The sequence below is a fragment of the Eutrigla gurnardus genome, assembly GCF_963514095.1.
Source record: "Eutrigla gurnardus genome assembly, chromosome: 7".
NCBI lineage: Eukaryota > Metazoa > Chordata > Actinopteri > Perciformes > Triglidae > Eutrigla > Eutrigla gurnardus.
In genome coordinates, this window is record NC_139921.1 from 27,505,192 (window position 1) to 27,519,605 (window position 14,414).

General features: G+C 46.2%; 1 protein-coding gene across 3 annotated transcripts in view; it reads right to left on the reverse strand.

Annotated features, from left to right (window-relative positions):
- Positions 1–14,414, reverse strand: part of numb (NUMB endocytic adaptor protein) — a 35,075-nt gene that overhangs the window by 8,732 nt on the left and 11,929 nt on the right. For all 3 annotated transcript variants that reach the window (XM_084014212.1, XM_084014210.1, XM_084014211.1), the window contains exons 2-3: positions 6,691–6,828; positions 3,378–3,452 (exon numbers count right to left, since the gene is read on the reverse strand). In XM_084014212.1, the coding sequence (XP_083870338.1) occupies positions 3,378–3,452; positions 6,691–6,816 (201 nt within the window). In that variant the 5' untranslated portion in view covers positions 6,817–6,828. The remainder of the gene's footprint in view (positions 1–3,377; positions 3,453–6,690; positions 6,829–14,414) is intronic.

The window sequence follows — 14,414 nt, forward strand, 5'->3', positions numbered from 1 at the left end:
CCAGCAGGATGTGCAACAGCGCGTTTGCTCGTCAGTGCAGGAGGTTACACTTAACCACTGACAGCAGATATGATACTTCATACCACTCTGCAGAGAAGCTGCAGGAAGGAGGAAGTCGCCCATAAAACGCACTTCCCAGCGCTAATAATAAGTGTTTTATGTTTTCTTAGGAAATAGCTCTAGACGGGGTGGAAAGACATCGAAGACAGCTTTTCATAACATGTCTCACTATGTTGTTATTTGTTCAGGATTATCTTGCCTAACAAAATGTGTACATAATAATAAACCTTTGTTTGCCACGGAGCTTGTTTTCTTTCATAACCAAAAATCCCATTGGCTTTTTGTCCGGGAACCAGAATGCTGCTAACCTCCGGCGTGGCCCACGAAAACACGTCATCCCTGCACCATCCCTGAGGCCACTGGGTGAAATTCTTCAGCACGTCGTCAGCGTGTTCTGATTAGATGCTCCACCCGTTCTACACAGATTAAATACTCCAGCACCTGAGTAACAGCGAAAATATCCCCACGGCTACAAAGCCAAACACACCTCCAGCCCTGGGCGGTCAGCCAACAGCACCCGGAAGTGATGTCACGATGACAACGCAGAAAAGGCTGCTTGGAGGTTGGTGCTGCAGTGCAGCCTCCTCCTCCTCTGCCACCAACACCACCCACCTCCATCCTCCCCTCTGATTCAGTCAGAGCTGGGAGAAAACTCTCATTACTGTTCCAAAGGCTGCTGGGAAAAAAAGCGAGTCAGCTCAGCGCTGTAGCTGTCTCACTCACTCACACACACACACACACACACACACACACACACACACACACACACACACACACACACACACACACACACACACACACACACACACACACACACACACACACACACACACACACACACACACACACACACACACACACACACACACACACACACACACACACACACACACACACACACACACACACACACACACACACAGGGAGCTTTACAGGGAATATGTTTTCTTATTCATCAGAGAGCATCAGCTCATTGTTCTTCATCTCTCTCGCAGCAAAAAAAACCAAAACAAAACAAAACCTGCCAGACTGTGTTGGTGTTGCGGATGCTGATTTTTCAGTCCTACCAGATATTTGGTGCCTCCAGGTTTGGACTTGGTTCTTGACCAATTTATATATTAAATCCTGTAAATGGGAGTTTACTGCTGAGCAATATTAACTCACAGTCTCTTCACTGGTGGGAATTGTATTCGTCGCCTGGCAACAGCTAGCTTATTTAGGAGTCAGTGGGGATGAACCGGCATCTATAAGGGCCTCCAAATTGTATATCTGCTCGAAGGCTGGCCCTTGTCTCGTCTGGACAATCTTGACAGGGATTACTGGCAGCCAGAGACCGTCAGTGGATGTGAATGGTACAGTAAAGATGTCTGTAAACACAGAGAGCTCAAATAGCATTAAGACTCCCCCATCAACTAGCATGATGCGAATCATCAGCAGAGAAAACCCCCCGAGTCAAACCTCATTTTGTCAGTCATATCATCTCTTTAAGCTGCGTCGTTGAAGACGGACCCACAGAGGAGGAGAAGCATGGCAGGCTACACGCTCCACAACCCTGCTCTCGTCTGGAAATCACGACAAATCTAATGGGAAATGAAGGTCAGCGCGACACGTCTCGGTGTGCTGCTGCTCTGAGCGCTGGTGCTGAATGTTAACACTCTTGTTTTATGAATTATGAATAAATTGCTAAGATTTAGTGTTTGTACAGATTCGCCAGAGAGAGAGCTATTGTTCCCGTGTGATGGCATCGCAATGTTGAGTCTATTCGACAAGCCAGCAGACGTACAGTAGGGAGACAACAATACTGATGTGTCAGGGAGGCCGCACAACAAGGAAACTCAATTAATCTGCACTGTCACAGGAATGTAACGGCGGCAGTTGCATCACAACAGATCGATTATCAGTGTCGCCATTTTCCCCACATCAAAACAGCGTAGGAGAGGACGTTGATGTGATGCCAGCCTGACTCGCATTTTGAACGTGGCAAAAGTTAATATCCCGCTCTACCTCTAAAACGGCTGTGCCGGCTAACAAATAAGGCCTCCGGGGAGTGAGAGAGAGCGAGGAGGGGAGTAGCGGCGGAGACGGAGGAGGAAATGTCATGAGGTTGAGGAGGGTCAGATGGTCGCGGCCCTGCAGGAGGACAGAAGGCAGAAGCACCAGCCTCTACTTTTGACTTGGCTCCATTTTGTCCGCCCTGTTATAATGACTGTAACTCAATAAGACCTCACAGCCTCAGGCTCTGTGCACACGATGTGACCTCATCAAGTGTGTATGTGCCACTGTGTGTGTGTGTGTGTGTGTGTGCGCTATAGAAGTATGTATGTGTGTCTGAGGCTGTGAAATGTAAATTTGCAGACACGCATGCTGCTCTGGGTGTCTGTGTGTGTACGAATATAAGCAAAGTAGGTAAACACTCATTTGTATAACATAACCTCTGTTTTATTTTACTGTTCTGCTTTAACCGGTATGACAAGTGTCCATTTAAACTGGACTCACAAACACTAAATTATTCTCCAGCATGTTCTGCACTATAATCCACCTAACAAATGGCTCTCAATAGCTCAAGTGGTCTTCAGCAGCTCATGGAGTCAAACATGAAACACCCCTAAAAGGCCCGTGACACAATTCCATGAAGCCAGAAGAATTGATATCTGGGTTATTTAAACTGAAACTGAAAGCTGATGGCAGACAATTCAAGCAGGAGTTTTTTCGTAGCCTTTGTTTGGCACCGAATTCTCAGGCGTGACGTGCTGAATGGACTCATATACTCACGACTCAGCTTTGGCCCCGACTACAGAGGATCAGCCTCGGGGGTTTATGGCTAGGGCGGGGTCTTGGCAAACAACAGACAACATGGAAAAGCAATTGCTGCAAGGTTTTCCCCCCCTTTCCCTTCCATGCTCCCCAAACTGGAATTTGTTCTTTTCTTGCGCAACTCCGGCGGAATCTCCTGCTGCAGGAAGTACGCGCCGGCTTATCTCCTCTGGCCGAGACAGTGTACGAGGAGATATTCTGAAAATACCCCCCCCGACACCCCTGGAAGGTCACGCTGGGTGGAGACCCTCACCGACAAAAAGGGCAACAATCGGCCACACTCAGACCTCGATGTACAGAGTAAAGGATGCAGGAATAAACAACAATGAATGTTTGGAGATGAAGGAGGGCTTCCACGAAAGACAGGAAACGTTAGACAGAGTCAGTAGGATGTTGGTAGTGTCGCTGTGAAGGAAGCTAATGGAGGAAAAAAGTAAGCAGGGCGTCTGGTATTCAGAAGCCTCGTTCCCGGAAGTACGGAGGGGTTTTCTAGTGAAACCTACCGTCTTCAGTCGCTTCACCGCATCCTCGCAGATGTGCATGCCTCGGGACTCCTCCACCTCCACATGTCCCAGGTACTGCAGGGTAGAGAGGGAAAGGGAGAGAGTGAGCAATGCTGTGACAAACCCTTTCCTGCAGCTACGTCTAGTGATGTAAGTTAGTATGAATAAACTGCAGTGAGATCACATATTTAAATGAGCCCAGGCTCTTTAATATCCCCTGGTTGATTTACACACCCAATTAATTACCATGTTGAGGTCAAATGCAGTTCAACTGCTCCCTAGTTGATCCCTGAGAAATGCTCAACCCTTTCCTGAGAAACATAAATGGGCCAGTGGGTAAATCTATGAGAAAAGGATGACAAACACGTGAAGAAGCAAAAAGAAGAATGCTTTTTCCTCGTATGAACATGAAACAGCTCCATTGTGCTCCTGTGGATTCAAAGCTGAACCCGCCCTACGATGGATATTCTTTATTTTGAATGTACTACTACTGTACTATTACTCGGCTAACCAGGCTAAATCACTTTCCAGGTAAAACGGGCGCTCCAGGAGACACACCTGTGTGGGTCAGGAAAGGATGCAGAACATCCTGTACTGAGAGATCTCGAATACGTGCACCGTCACACCTCAGATAATTGTTAAGACAGTCATCTAATAACCAATTAATCAAGAGACGAGACACATCGGGATGCGCTCACGGGGGGAAACCACGTAACAACTTACCTACGTCAGCGTGTTTAACTGCTACTGCCTGAATGGAAAAAAGGCGGCCTCCTCCAAACCTCCCTACCTCCCCCCCTGGACCTGAAGCAGCATCACACCCTGCTGTGTGTCACAACCCCAGCTACAACCCTGACCGCCCCAGGAGCCATTGTGCGTTTGGGGCCGGGGAGGAAGTCCCTACCCTTTCCTTACAGATACACTCACGGCGAGTGACGCTGACCCACGCCCGTCACCTCCCGCCCTCAGACCCTGCTATTTTGAGAGCGTGACGCCACAGCTGTGAGTCATACTGTCGGCATATTTAGAAAACACATGTGTGTGTGCAAACACACGCCGTGGACAATAATGATGCACGGAGGCGGCTGGCGGTGGCGAGGGCGTCGAAAGCGGTGGCGTCGCCAATAAGGGATTAGCCAGGAGATTGCAGCATCTTACCTTAGTAATCTGATTTAACAGATGCACTCAATCAAAGCAACTTCAAAATCAATATCTCCCGAACAATTTGTTGTACACGTGGAGGATAATCTGGTTCTGAAACACAGGTTTGTTTGTGGGCCCACGTCAGGATTAGTTCCACTTGGCAGTAATCCCAACGTGGGCTCGGAGAGATTCAGTAGATATATTATGATGTCTGTATTGTTGTGATGCAGATGCCACCACACTGCTTGTGTTTGATGAGGAAAGACGAACAGTCATGCATTGTTAAAATATAATACTGAACATTTTTAGGAAGTATGCTTTTCATTTTTTTGGCGAGCATCACACTGGTCATAAATTCAGTAAATGAGAAGCTGGAGACAGCAGGAGGTTAGCTTTGTTTAGCGGTTACAGCTGACCTGGCTCTGTCTGAAAGGTAAACATCGAGCCGCACCTTTAGCTCGGGAGGCGACTCGGCTACAAAGTGGTATTTCACCAGCATCGGTATCAATGAGCCAGAGTTGGCTTTGTTGGTTAAATCCGTCTGGATGTTATCCAGACGGATTCCAGGAATTACTTCAGGCTATTTCGCCATAAATCCGTTTCAGTGACAGTTCTGTCACGTTCAATACAAAGTCCATCCTTCAGCAGTAGATTTGTATGCCTGTTTGACAATCACCTTGAATAATGAAACATTGTCCGTCACTGCAGTTTCAGCTGGAAAACAGCACACATAAAAAGGGGGTAAAAACTCAGATGTGGTAATCTGGTCTTTTACTATGCTTGTCAAAAAGGCTCTTTCCTCTGGGGGAAGCACCACGCCAAAAATATTGAACGGTAATTTCACCCCATTTTAACTCCACCACCTGTCCAGATCCCCCCCTTTCCCCCTCCACACCACTTTGAAACAGCCTCTCTTCTTCTCTCCCTCCATTTAGTGCGGCAGTCGGTGATAATTTCACTGCAACTATCCCAACCCACACACAACCCGGCTCCTCCGAGGCACCTCGAGCGGGAGACGGGAGTGGGAGGGGGAGGAGGGTTACAGAGGAGTAGCATGGTAGGTTGCGCCGGCAGGATCAAAGCCAGTGCGGAGGAAAGAAAATGCTGGTTGGAGAAGCATGTGTGGCTCGTCTCTTTAGAAAAAGGCAAACATCGAAGACAATGTCCCTACTTGAAGGAAGTGGTGGATAAAACCAAATTTGAGAAGACGCAGTTTATCTATACGTTTAAAAGAAGTGTGAGGACAGAGGAGAGTAAACAAGGCTAGCTTGAGTACAGCAAAGGGACACAATTTATGGGGAACAGGTGGGGGAGGGAAGGTGTGTGAGTGTGTCGAGAGGACATTTGGAAGACAGCTTAGAGGAGACCTTGAATCTAGGGCATTTCACACACACTCGCTGAGATGTACACACAAACAACCTGAAGTCATGAACCCCCGTCCCACATCCCTCCCTTCCTCTACTTCCACTCATTCCACCTCCCTCCGCTTTGAGAATCCCAATTCTTTGCTGAGAGAAGCCAGAATAAAGGAAACCCCATCAATACCGCGTCCCTTTAATGTAGCCTACAATCCACATCCTCTGACCAGCCACAAAGTTCATATATTCAGAGGAAAACTTTCTCTTTCCCCACTCTGAGGTTTTTAATTCCCCTTTATCTGAGTGAAATGAGCACGTTGGGTCCATGTGATAAGAGGAAGCATACAGTTGCACTTCTGTTTTGCAAAAGTGGACGGTTTTGTTGCCAAAACACAGCAAACTGCACTCAGCCACCGCAGAGCACTGAAGATATACGCTGTGTGTCGAAAGATACCGCATCGCCCACAGAGTCGTGTTGTCGCCGCTCTGTCACGGCGCCCCTGAATTTGTTAAGTCGTCCGCTATGATGAAACATTTTCTGTAATTTTGTATAATTCGCTAGATGGTTCAAGTGGTTTTGATTTCTCTCGGAGGCCAGGAATCAATTGTGCGCACACATCCCACCGGTTTGGATGGCTACAGCAGAAAACCTTGCAACCTAGATAAAAGCTGTGCTCACAGTCTCTGAATGCTTATGATTAATCACAAGCGGCGTCCTTGGGGAGCTTGGCGGCGTGCGAGGTATGAGCGTGCCACAGTGAGTGCGTGTGTAAGTTTGTATGCAGGTGTGTTCGTGTGTGGCAGAGAGTCACCTTGACGGCGAAGCTACATTTTCCGGTGCGGACTGCCTCCTCGTCCGTCTGCCACTGGTGCGGCCGACTCGACTCCGGCACGTAGATGTCTTTCTTCCGGCGGAAGCTCTGCCGTAGCTTATTCATCGCTGAGCTCCCCTGCGAGTGGCGAGAGAAACTTTATTAATCCCAGGGCTGAAGCAAAATACAACAAAAAAAGTTCAAATTCAACAGAAAAGTGATAAGCAATGTTAACAGTTTGTAAGTCTGGGAAATGTACCAATTCACATGCAGTCAGTGGTTTATGTCAACACAGACATGAGTCAACTTCCTGTGCTTGATAACGGATCGCTGGTGACCGTGCACGCTCACATTGCTACCACACTACCACCAACTCCATCCATCTTATATAGTAGCTGTAAATAGGAATGCTTTAACACAATCGAACGTTGTCTCTGTGAAACAGAAGGAGGAACAAAAGGGTTAAAGAGTTGGTGTGTTTGGAGTTGAGGCGGCTCAAATAAGAGGGAGGCGACACCAACAGCTGCTCCTCCTGAGACAACGTCTTCCCTGCAGATTATATGCTACTGTTAAATGACAATCCAGATTATATATACACAGATAATAATCCCCCTTTTTTTGGCAATGTTGGCCATTGCAAAAAGGCGTCTACAGGGGATTTATTGACAATGTTTCTTACTTCTAGATCAAGTGGAAATCTAAAAAAACAAGTATTTCCCAAACCTCCCGCTCTAAACACCCACCATCATTTACAACCTCACTTCTTGCACCAGCTTTTCTCTAACTTGTACTAGCTTTCCTGTCCAGTATTGTCATAACGAATACTGCTGTGAGCCCGAGTTAAAGTTTGGAGTCAGGGTCTCACTTGAGTGCCGGTTCAAACATTGACGTGTTCTGAAAGTCTTGAAACGGCACAATTAATCAGACTAAAAGCACTGCTTTAAACACTGCACGTAGGTCTTTTGGCTTTGGGAGGAGATTAGGAGGCAGGAAAAAAAGCAGAGGCCCAATTAAAAGCTGCTGATCCAAACTAGAAGTGAGAGGTGCATCCATCATGGAAAGCCTGGCTCTTGTCTGCCTTAACAACTCATAACCGGGTACCATAAGTCATTCAGCCATGCAACTGTGACTTTTAACGCATGAGCAGAGCGTACTCCTTCACTAACAAGTTTCACCCACTAACTTCTGAGCTGATGAGGATCGGGCGGGATTAAAGGTCCTTAATCCAGGAGAACTGACTGTCCACACACACACATGCTCACAGCGACCACCTACTTACCACACACACACACACACAGGACAGAGCTGTCCGTTTGCATAATGAAGCCTGTCTTGTGTACTGGCTGGGGGTAAAAAAGTGTGTTTGAGGTGAGGGTCTCTTATCTGTGCATGCCAGGCTCCAGCTCTGTGGGCAGCACACAATGAAGCTTTCAGCCCTGACCAAGCCACCAAAACACACACAACCACATCAAACCTCCTTCTGTCAGTAAAGGGGGCGACCTGAAGTGGACCGTAACGTCCCGAGGGCCCTGAATCTACCATTGGGTGCACTTGTAAAAAAAACAAAAAGTTTCACCTGCTGGTCATTTTACAAGAAAACTACATTTTACAGACTAAGTATGACTTTTAAATGCCTGCTAGTCACTTGGTCAAATTGGTGGTAGCATGCCCCAATTAAAGGAGAGATTTTGGCTACAGTACAGCCCTTTTCCACACGTTGTGTAATGGAAACTCTGGCACAGCCAACACCTTTTTTCCCCTACTGTGCGTTCGCTCATAGAAAGACTATCACATGACCCGTGAGCCGTCCCGTAGGCGGAAACACACATTCACAAGGTGAGCAGTCTGGTGCTCAGTTGTGTGAAAGGCAGGTGTCGGGATTTTAAAGCCATGTGTGTATGAAAATGTGCACATGCATATTTGACACACATGCACATGTTGCAGCCTGCAGTTGAGTGAAGTGTGTGAAAACAAGACGACTGGGTGTGAGAGGGAAAAAAATATTGCTTCATCCCTCACTCCCGCTCTCTCCTAACACACTGGTTTATTTAGGTCAAATCATGTTTGGGCTCACTGCGGTGCCAGTGACAGGCTGCATGCTTCCAGCCTGAACAGTGAAGGGGAGGAGCGGCAGGAAAACAGATTTGTCTGCTCTCGAGCACCTCGTCTTTGGTGCAACAAATAGAAGCGTTTGTTTCCAATATGTCATGCACGCATTTTGAGGTAAATGCCGTCACTTTAAATACAGACTCAAGGCTCACACATCTTCTGAATATGTAAATAGGGCTTGTGTTGTTGTTTTTAACACATCTTTAAGAACATTAGATGGTCCGTGATACTGTGTAGACTAATAGTTGGGGAAGCTGAACTTTTAGAGAGCCAGTTTGTTTCGTACTTAAAACAGTCATCCCTATTTCTAATTGCTTTCCACAATTTGAACCAGCTGTGTTTTGGTGCTGGAGAACAAGTTTGCCACACATTCCCTGCAAATAACTACCAAATGGAGGTTGGTTCGAGAGCTGCAAAGATCCATTAGTTACCTATTAATCTGTTGTCTATTTCTTCAATTAGTCAACGTATTAAGTCCATTAAATGAGGAAGGAAAAATCTCCTAATTGAATTTATGATATAAAACAAAGAAAACACATGAGTGAAGCTGCTACCAGACATTAAAGCTGCACTAATCAATATCCATATATAAACAATGGATCAAATGACTACTTGTCTGTGAAATGATTCGATTTTTCGTGACGAACCTGCAGAGAAATTAAGAGGGTGTTACTGTCTGATGAATGCTATTACAATGATTATGAAATTAATGGCTTTTTGTCCAGGGCTTTGACAGTGTTTATAGAGACATAGAGTCGTTTTCCCTGCTTGTGGCCAGCTGATGAAAGAAGTTATTGACTTGAGAGGGTTGCTGAGGAAAGCCCCTAAAATAGTTGATGATAAATTCTTGGAGGACGACGGCAGCGCCTCAGGCTAAAGTGCAGAACAAATGACAATTCCTGCCAGGCAGAGAGAAAAAAAAAAGAGTGAATTAAACCCCAGGACACACAGCCTTTTCTCATGCCTTTTCACAGCAAATTACTAAACTCACATTCTAAATCACTTAACAGATAGACTACTGCCAGCTTACAACCCACACACCCTCTCTCCATCATCCTGCAGAGACCAGGAGAGAGCAGGACTCTAAGGGAAATCACATATACCCATGTGCGTGGGAAAGAGAAGATATGTTTGCTGTATTTGTGAATATATATATGTACATTAATGTTTGTGCTCAGACAAGCATATGCACCTGCAGCGTGAGTGTACAACACGGGTAACCACTTGCAGGAATTGGATATGATGAGCCAAACAAGATATCAGATTTTCTTCACTAAAAAGGCCTAAAACGGCAATTTCAGAGGGAGGTCCGTGTCAAACAGCGATGACCAGAATTAAGCTGGTAGGGAGGTTAAACATGGGTTGACCACATGTTCATTATCCCATGTCAAACATGGGAGTTTTGTGTATGAAATCTGCATTAGCAGCGGTGTCTCGAGCATGAGGAAACACTGTTGTGGGAGTCTGTGTAGTTGGCAACAAGGTGGCAGTGATAGGGATGGAGGCCTGGCAGGGCACAGAAAAAGCAGTGAGGGGGGGAAAGTCTGGCTGTCGCCTGGTGCAGAAAGCTGGGGTGGGTGGGTGGTTGTGGGTCATGTGAGGTGGGTTAAGCCCTTTGGTTTGGCCATGAGCCAGAAAGATGAAGGCAAATAAGGGAGGAAAGGTGAGAGGCAGAGATGGAGCAGCAGATTAAAAAAACAAAAAAAGGAGACGTGGAAAAGAAGGTTTAGGAAGGGAAAAAAAGGTAAGTGGGAGGTGGAACAGAGCGAAGTGGAAATAATTAGGATGGGAAAGAGTATGCTAAGATGGAGGGAAAGGTGTAGGGTGGAGGAGGTAGCTTTAAAATATAAAATTAGCAGCTTCCCGATTTTATTTATTCCACACTCATTAAAATAATGTTCCTCAAAAAAATATCACTTCAAGGAGGTAAATCAAACCTACACAATAGTGTCTTACTCTGAAAAATGCTTCACAGAGTTTATGATCTCTGTAGGCAACGATGGCACCGGTGTGTTGCTTTCAGGTGAAGCAGACAGATGAATATAAACAGAGCAGTTTGTCTACAAAGCAAGAGCAAAGGTTTCCCCACTGAGACACAATTGCAATGTTTCGTGTCTGCACTGCATTTTGGTTTATTGAATTGTCTCTGGATTTATTTATCTGGCTCTTCAACGATTAACCACTTGCGGTTGCTGCGTAGCAAGGCAAATATCTCCACAAAACCACACTTACACATCGGGAAATACCAAACAAAATGAGCTGGAAATGAATTAATGTACTTTTTAGTTACAGCCAAAGGTTGCATGACAGGTGTCATAACTGTTAACTCACTGACAGCAGTGAAACATGTTAGTCTAAGTTATGTCAGATTACAACATGTCCTTTTAAAGCATCAAAATATAACTTTTACAGGAATGATTGGAGGATAGAGAGGAATGGAGGGGAATCGGGAGGTGGCGGGGGGACTGGGGAGGTAAAAGGGGGTAAAGGCTTTGTAGTAGGAAAGCAGGACCGGAGCCCTGCTGGAGCTGTCACTGCTCCTATAGTCTGGTGCCGTGAGGATCTCTGGCCGTTCCCCTACCAGCACTAATGAGGACAATTACACAAGGTCCATTTATGAGCTCTGTGTCCATAAAGAGAGAAACAAGCAACAGTGAAAGACAAAAAGTGTGGAGCTCTTCACAGACTCTCACATGCAATATCATCAACGTACTCAGAGGGCAATAATTATGGACATAAGCACAATAATGGCTGTAAAGTGCAAAGACAAAAACAGACAGATGAGGAGGCACGATGGACAAACAGACGACAAAAATACAGAGATGGAGGAGAAAATAGAGCGTAAGAAGAGGACTTTCCCCTCAGTCAGTGCTGTGCTGCTGCCCAGGAAGGAGGGGGGGAGAGCTGCTGCTGGCTGTAGATGTAACAGTATTTGAATAATCTCTCCAGGAATGGAAAACTGATTAATCCCTGCAGAAGGATCCTAGGGATGAGTACAAGGGTTGCGTTTCAGAGAGGGAGGGAGGGAGAGGCTAAGAGAGTGAGTGAACGTGAGAGAGAAAGAGAAAATGGGCAGCAATTCAAGACCAAAAGGCCCTACTGACTCCTTCCTTTCATGACTTGTCAGCACTGTGCCCACTGATACTATTCGTCCTATTTTCTCCAGGTCCACTCAGGGAATTCCACGTTGTCTGTGTTCAGACACCGACTATAGTTTGGAGAGCAAAAACCAATCAATCAATCAACGAGGCGCGTAATGTAAAGCACGCCTGGCCACACGGCATATCTGCTCAGGTCCGTTATCGGGGACTTGAGGTGATAGTGCCTCTCTTCTGCTCCCAAACGGCCACATGAAGAGAATGTGAAAAATGCTGTTACTGTGGTAATCCAATTTTCCGGGCCCCACTTTGTGGCTTGGCATGCTCATGTTAAAAAAAAAAAAAAAAGAGGGGCAAGAAAAAGAGAAAATCTAGATACAAAGTGTGCAGTGCATCCAAAGGGAAGCCAAGCTAGGCACACAAGGAAAAGAGGAACCACAATGTCCAGGACAAACAGTTGGGATCAGGGTCAAAGGTCAGGGCAATTTGGCATCCTGGTTGACAAGTTTACGGTGATGACAGAGGGAAGTCAAGTTAGGTCCGAATCTCTCTTGATTACCAATAACTGTACAACAAATACAATAAAACAGTCCATGACTTGAGTTAAAAATTCATAAAGGGCGTGTAATTCTACCGCCGAGAGTTGAAATGGATTTAATGACAGACTATTATTGACCTTCAGTGTTCATGTTTAAGAGCATAATGTGGATTCCCTTCATTAATGCTAATCGTTAATGCCCCCTAAATGTGATTTCTGGGTGACAAGCATCAGCACAGGATTAATTACTGCATCACAGTTTGAAACTAGGGGGAAGTTTGACCTAAATAGAGTGTTTTCAATGTCATTAAATACAGTAGTGGCACACTGTTCTTTATTAAATAATTGGTAGCAGTGCTGAAAATGTGCAGGCTTTTCCCCGTTACTAAAGTGTATTTCTCCCGGAGTTTTCTTCTGTTCAAAAGCATTCCTCAGAGAATCAAACTTTTGGAATAACCAAAAATAGAGATAGGTTTCCTCGTGTGAGCGTCGCACGCATGGCGCAGTTAAAATCGCTGGTGTGAGAGATCACGTTGGACAGAGTTTCATGTGAAGCAAATTCCTTTTTCTACCTGGCAAAACATGTTTTTGATACAGCTGGTGACCCCCAAAATGAGGATCACCCCTGCCTTCATCACAGCCAATTACTATAATTGACTTCAAACGGGCTGAACGTAAAATAACCAGCACTAAAAGGAATGAAAACAAGCCCACTATAAAACAGCGGTAGTCACAGTGTGTCCGAGCCGGTGGAAATGGAGACTGTGGGTAAACAAGTGTAACTCATCGCCAGCTGCTCGGCTCGGCACGCTGCTCTCCGCTTCTGTGATCCGTACACCATCAGTGACGTAAACAACAATGAAAATCATTGTATTTGCCAGGTACAGCGTGTGCCCGTCTGTGATCCAAACACACAACCTGACACGGCGGCGACAAGATGGATGTGGATCCGAGGAACAAGTGCAAAACAAACAGTGATCAGCAGATCGTCTCGTCTTGTTCTGTAAACGTCAGCCAAATAAAGAAAAGCACTGTTAGCTTGACAGCAAGCTGAACAAAAAAAAACACTGAAGCGTGTCTAAGTCAGCAGGTCGATGTGTCATTTGTATTCCCGAAAAAAGCTATTTTCGGAGGTCCAAGATGTCTAAACAGAACAAGAGCCGGAGAGGGAACGATGGCGACTTAGTACAAATGGGTGGTACTCCACAGAGGAAGGAAATGGTGGGAATGGGAGTGCTGGCTACTGTTTGCACGGCTTACTCGCTCCCTGTCTGCCACTGAAACATTTCAGTGTCCTTCAATCTGTTCCCTGCCCCCAGCAAGACACCATGACCTCCGTTTCCTGAGTACACATGACTGACCGGGGTTAGGGTCGAGACAGAGAGGGGAAAAAACGCTCCGACTGCACAGAGGATATTGAGTTTCTTCCCTCTCCCACCACCTCTAATAGTGTGTGTGTGTGTTGTGTGTGTGTGTGTCTAGGAGCAGCCAGGCGTGGTATTAAGGGGGCCTAGTCCAACAGCAAGTCAACCAACCAGCCGGACAGCCACACATCGCAACAGCTGAGGCCACATTTAAACGGCCAGGGCAGTACCCTGGCACCGGGGAGAGGCAAATCACTGTCACTGTGTCGTCTCCCCTCGGGCATGCCCTGGCAATGATTCACAGGCTCAATCAATAGGCAGGGTCTGGCCTGGATTTCACCATAACGCAGCACTGGGCACCGAGAAGACATCCTTAAGATTTATGTCCCCTTGCTTTTTGCCTCCAAAACGGTATTTTGCGATTGTTTTTCTAAATGTCCTGCCAGAGGAGTCAGTATGTCAAACGGAGTAGAGTTCCTATTAAATGAATAGAGCTATAAACGCTACAGTTATGCTGTGGAGAGGGGCCGCGGACTGAAAGCCTGCTAGGAGGGGTGTGATGTAGTGGTCTGAGCGCCTCAAATCCATCAATCCTGGTCCCTTTTAATGGGAGAC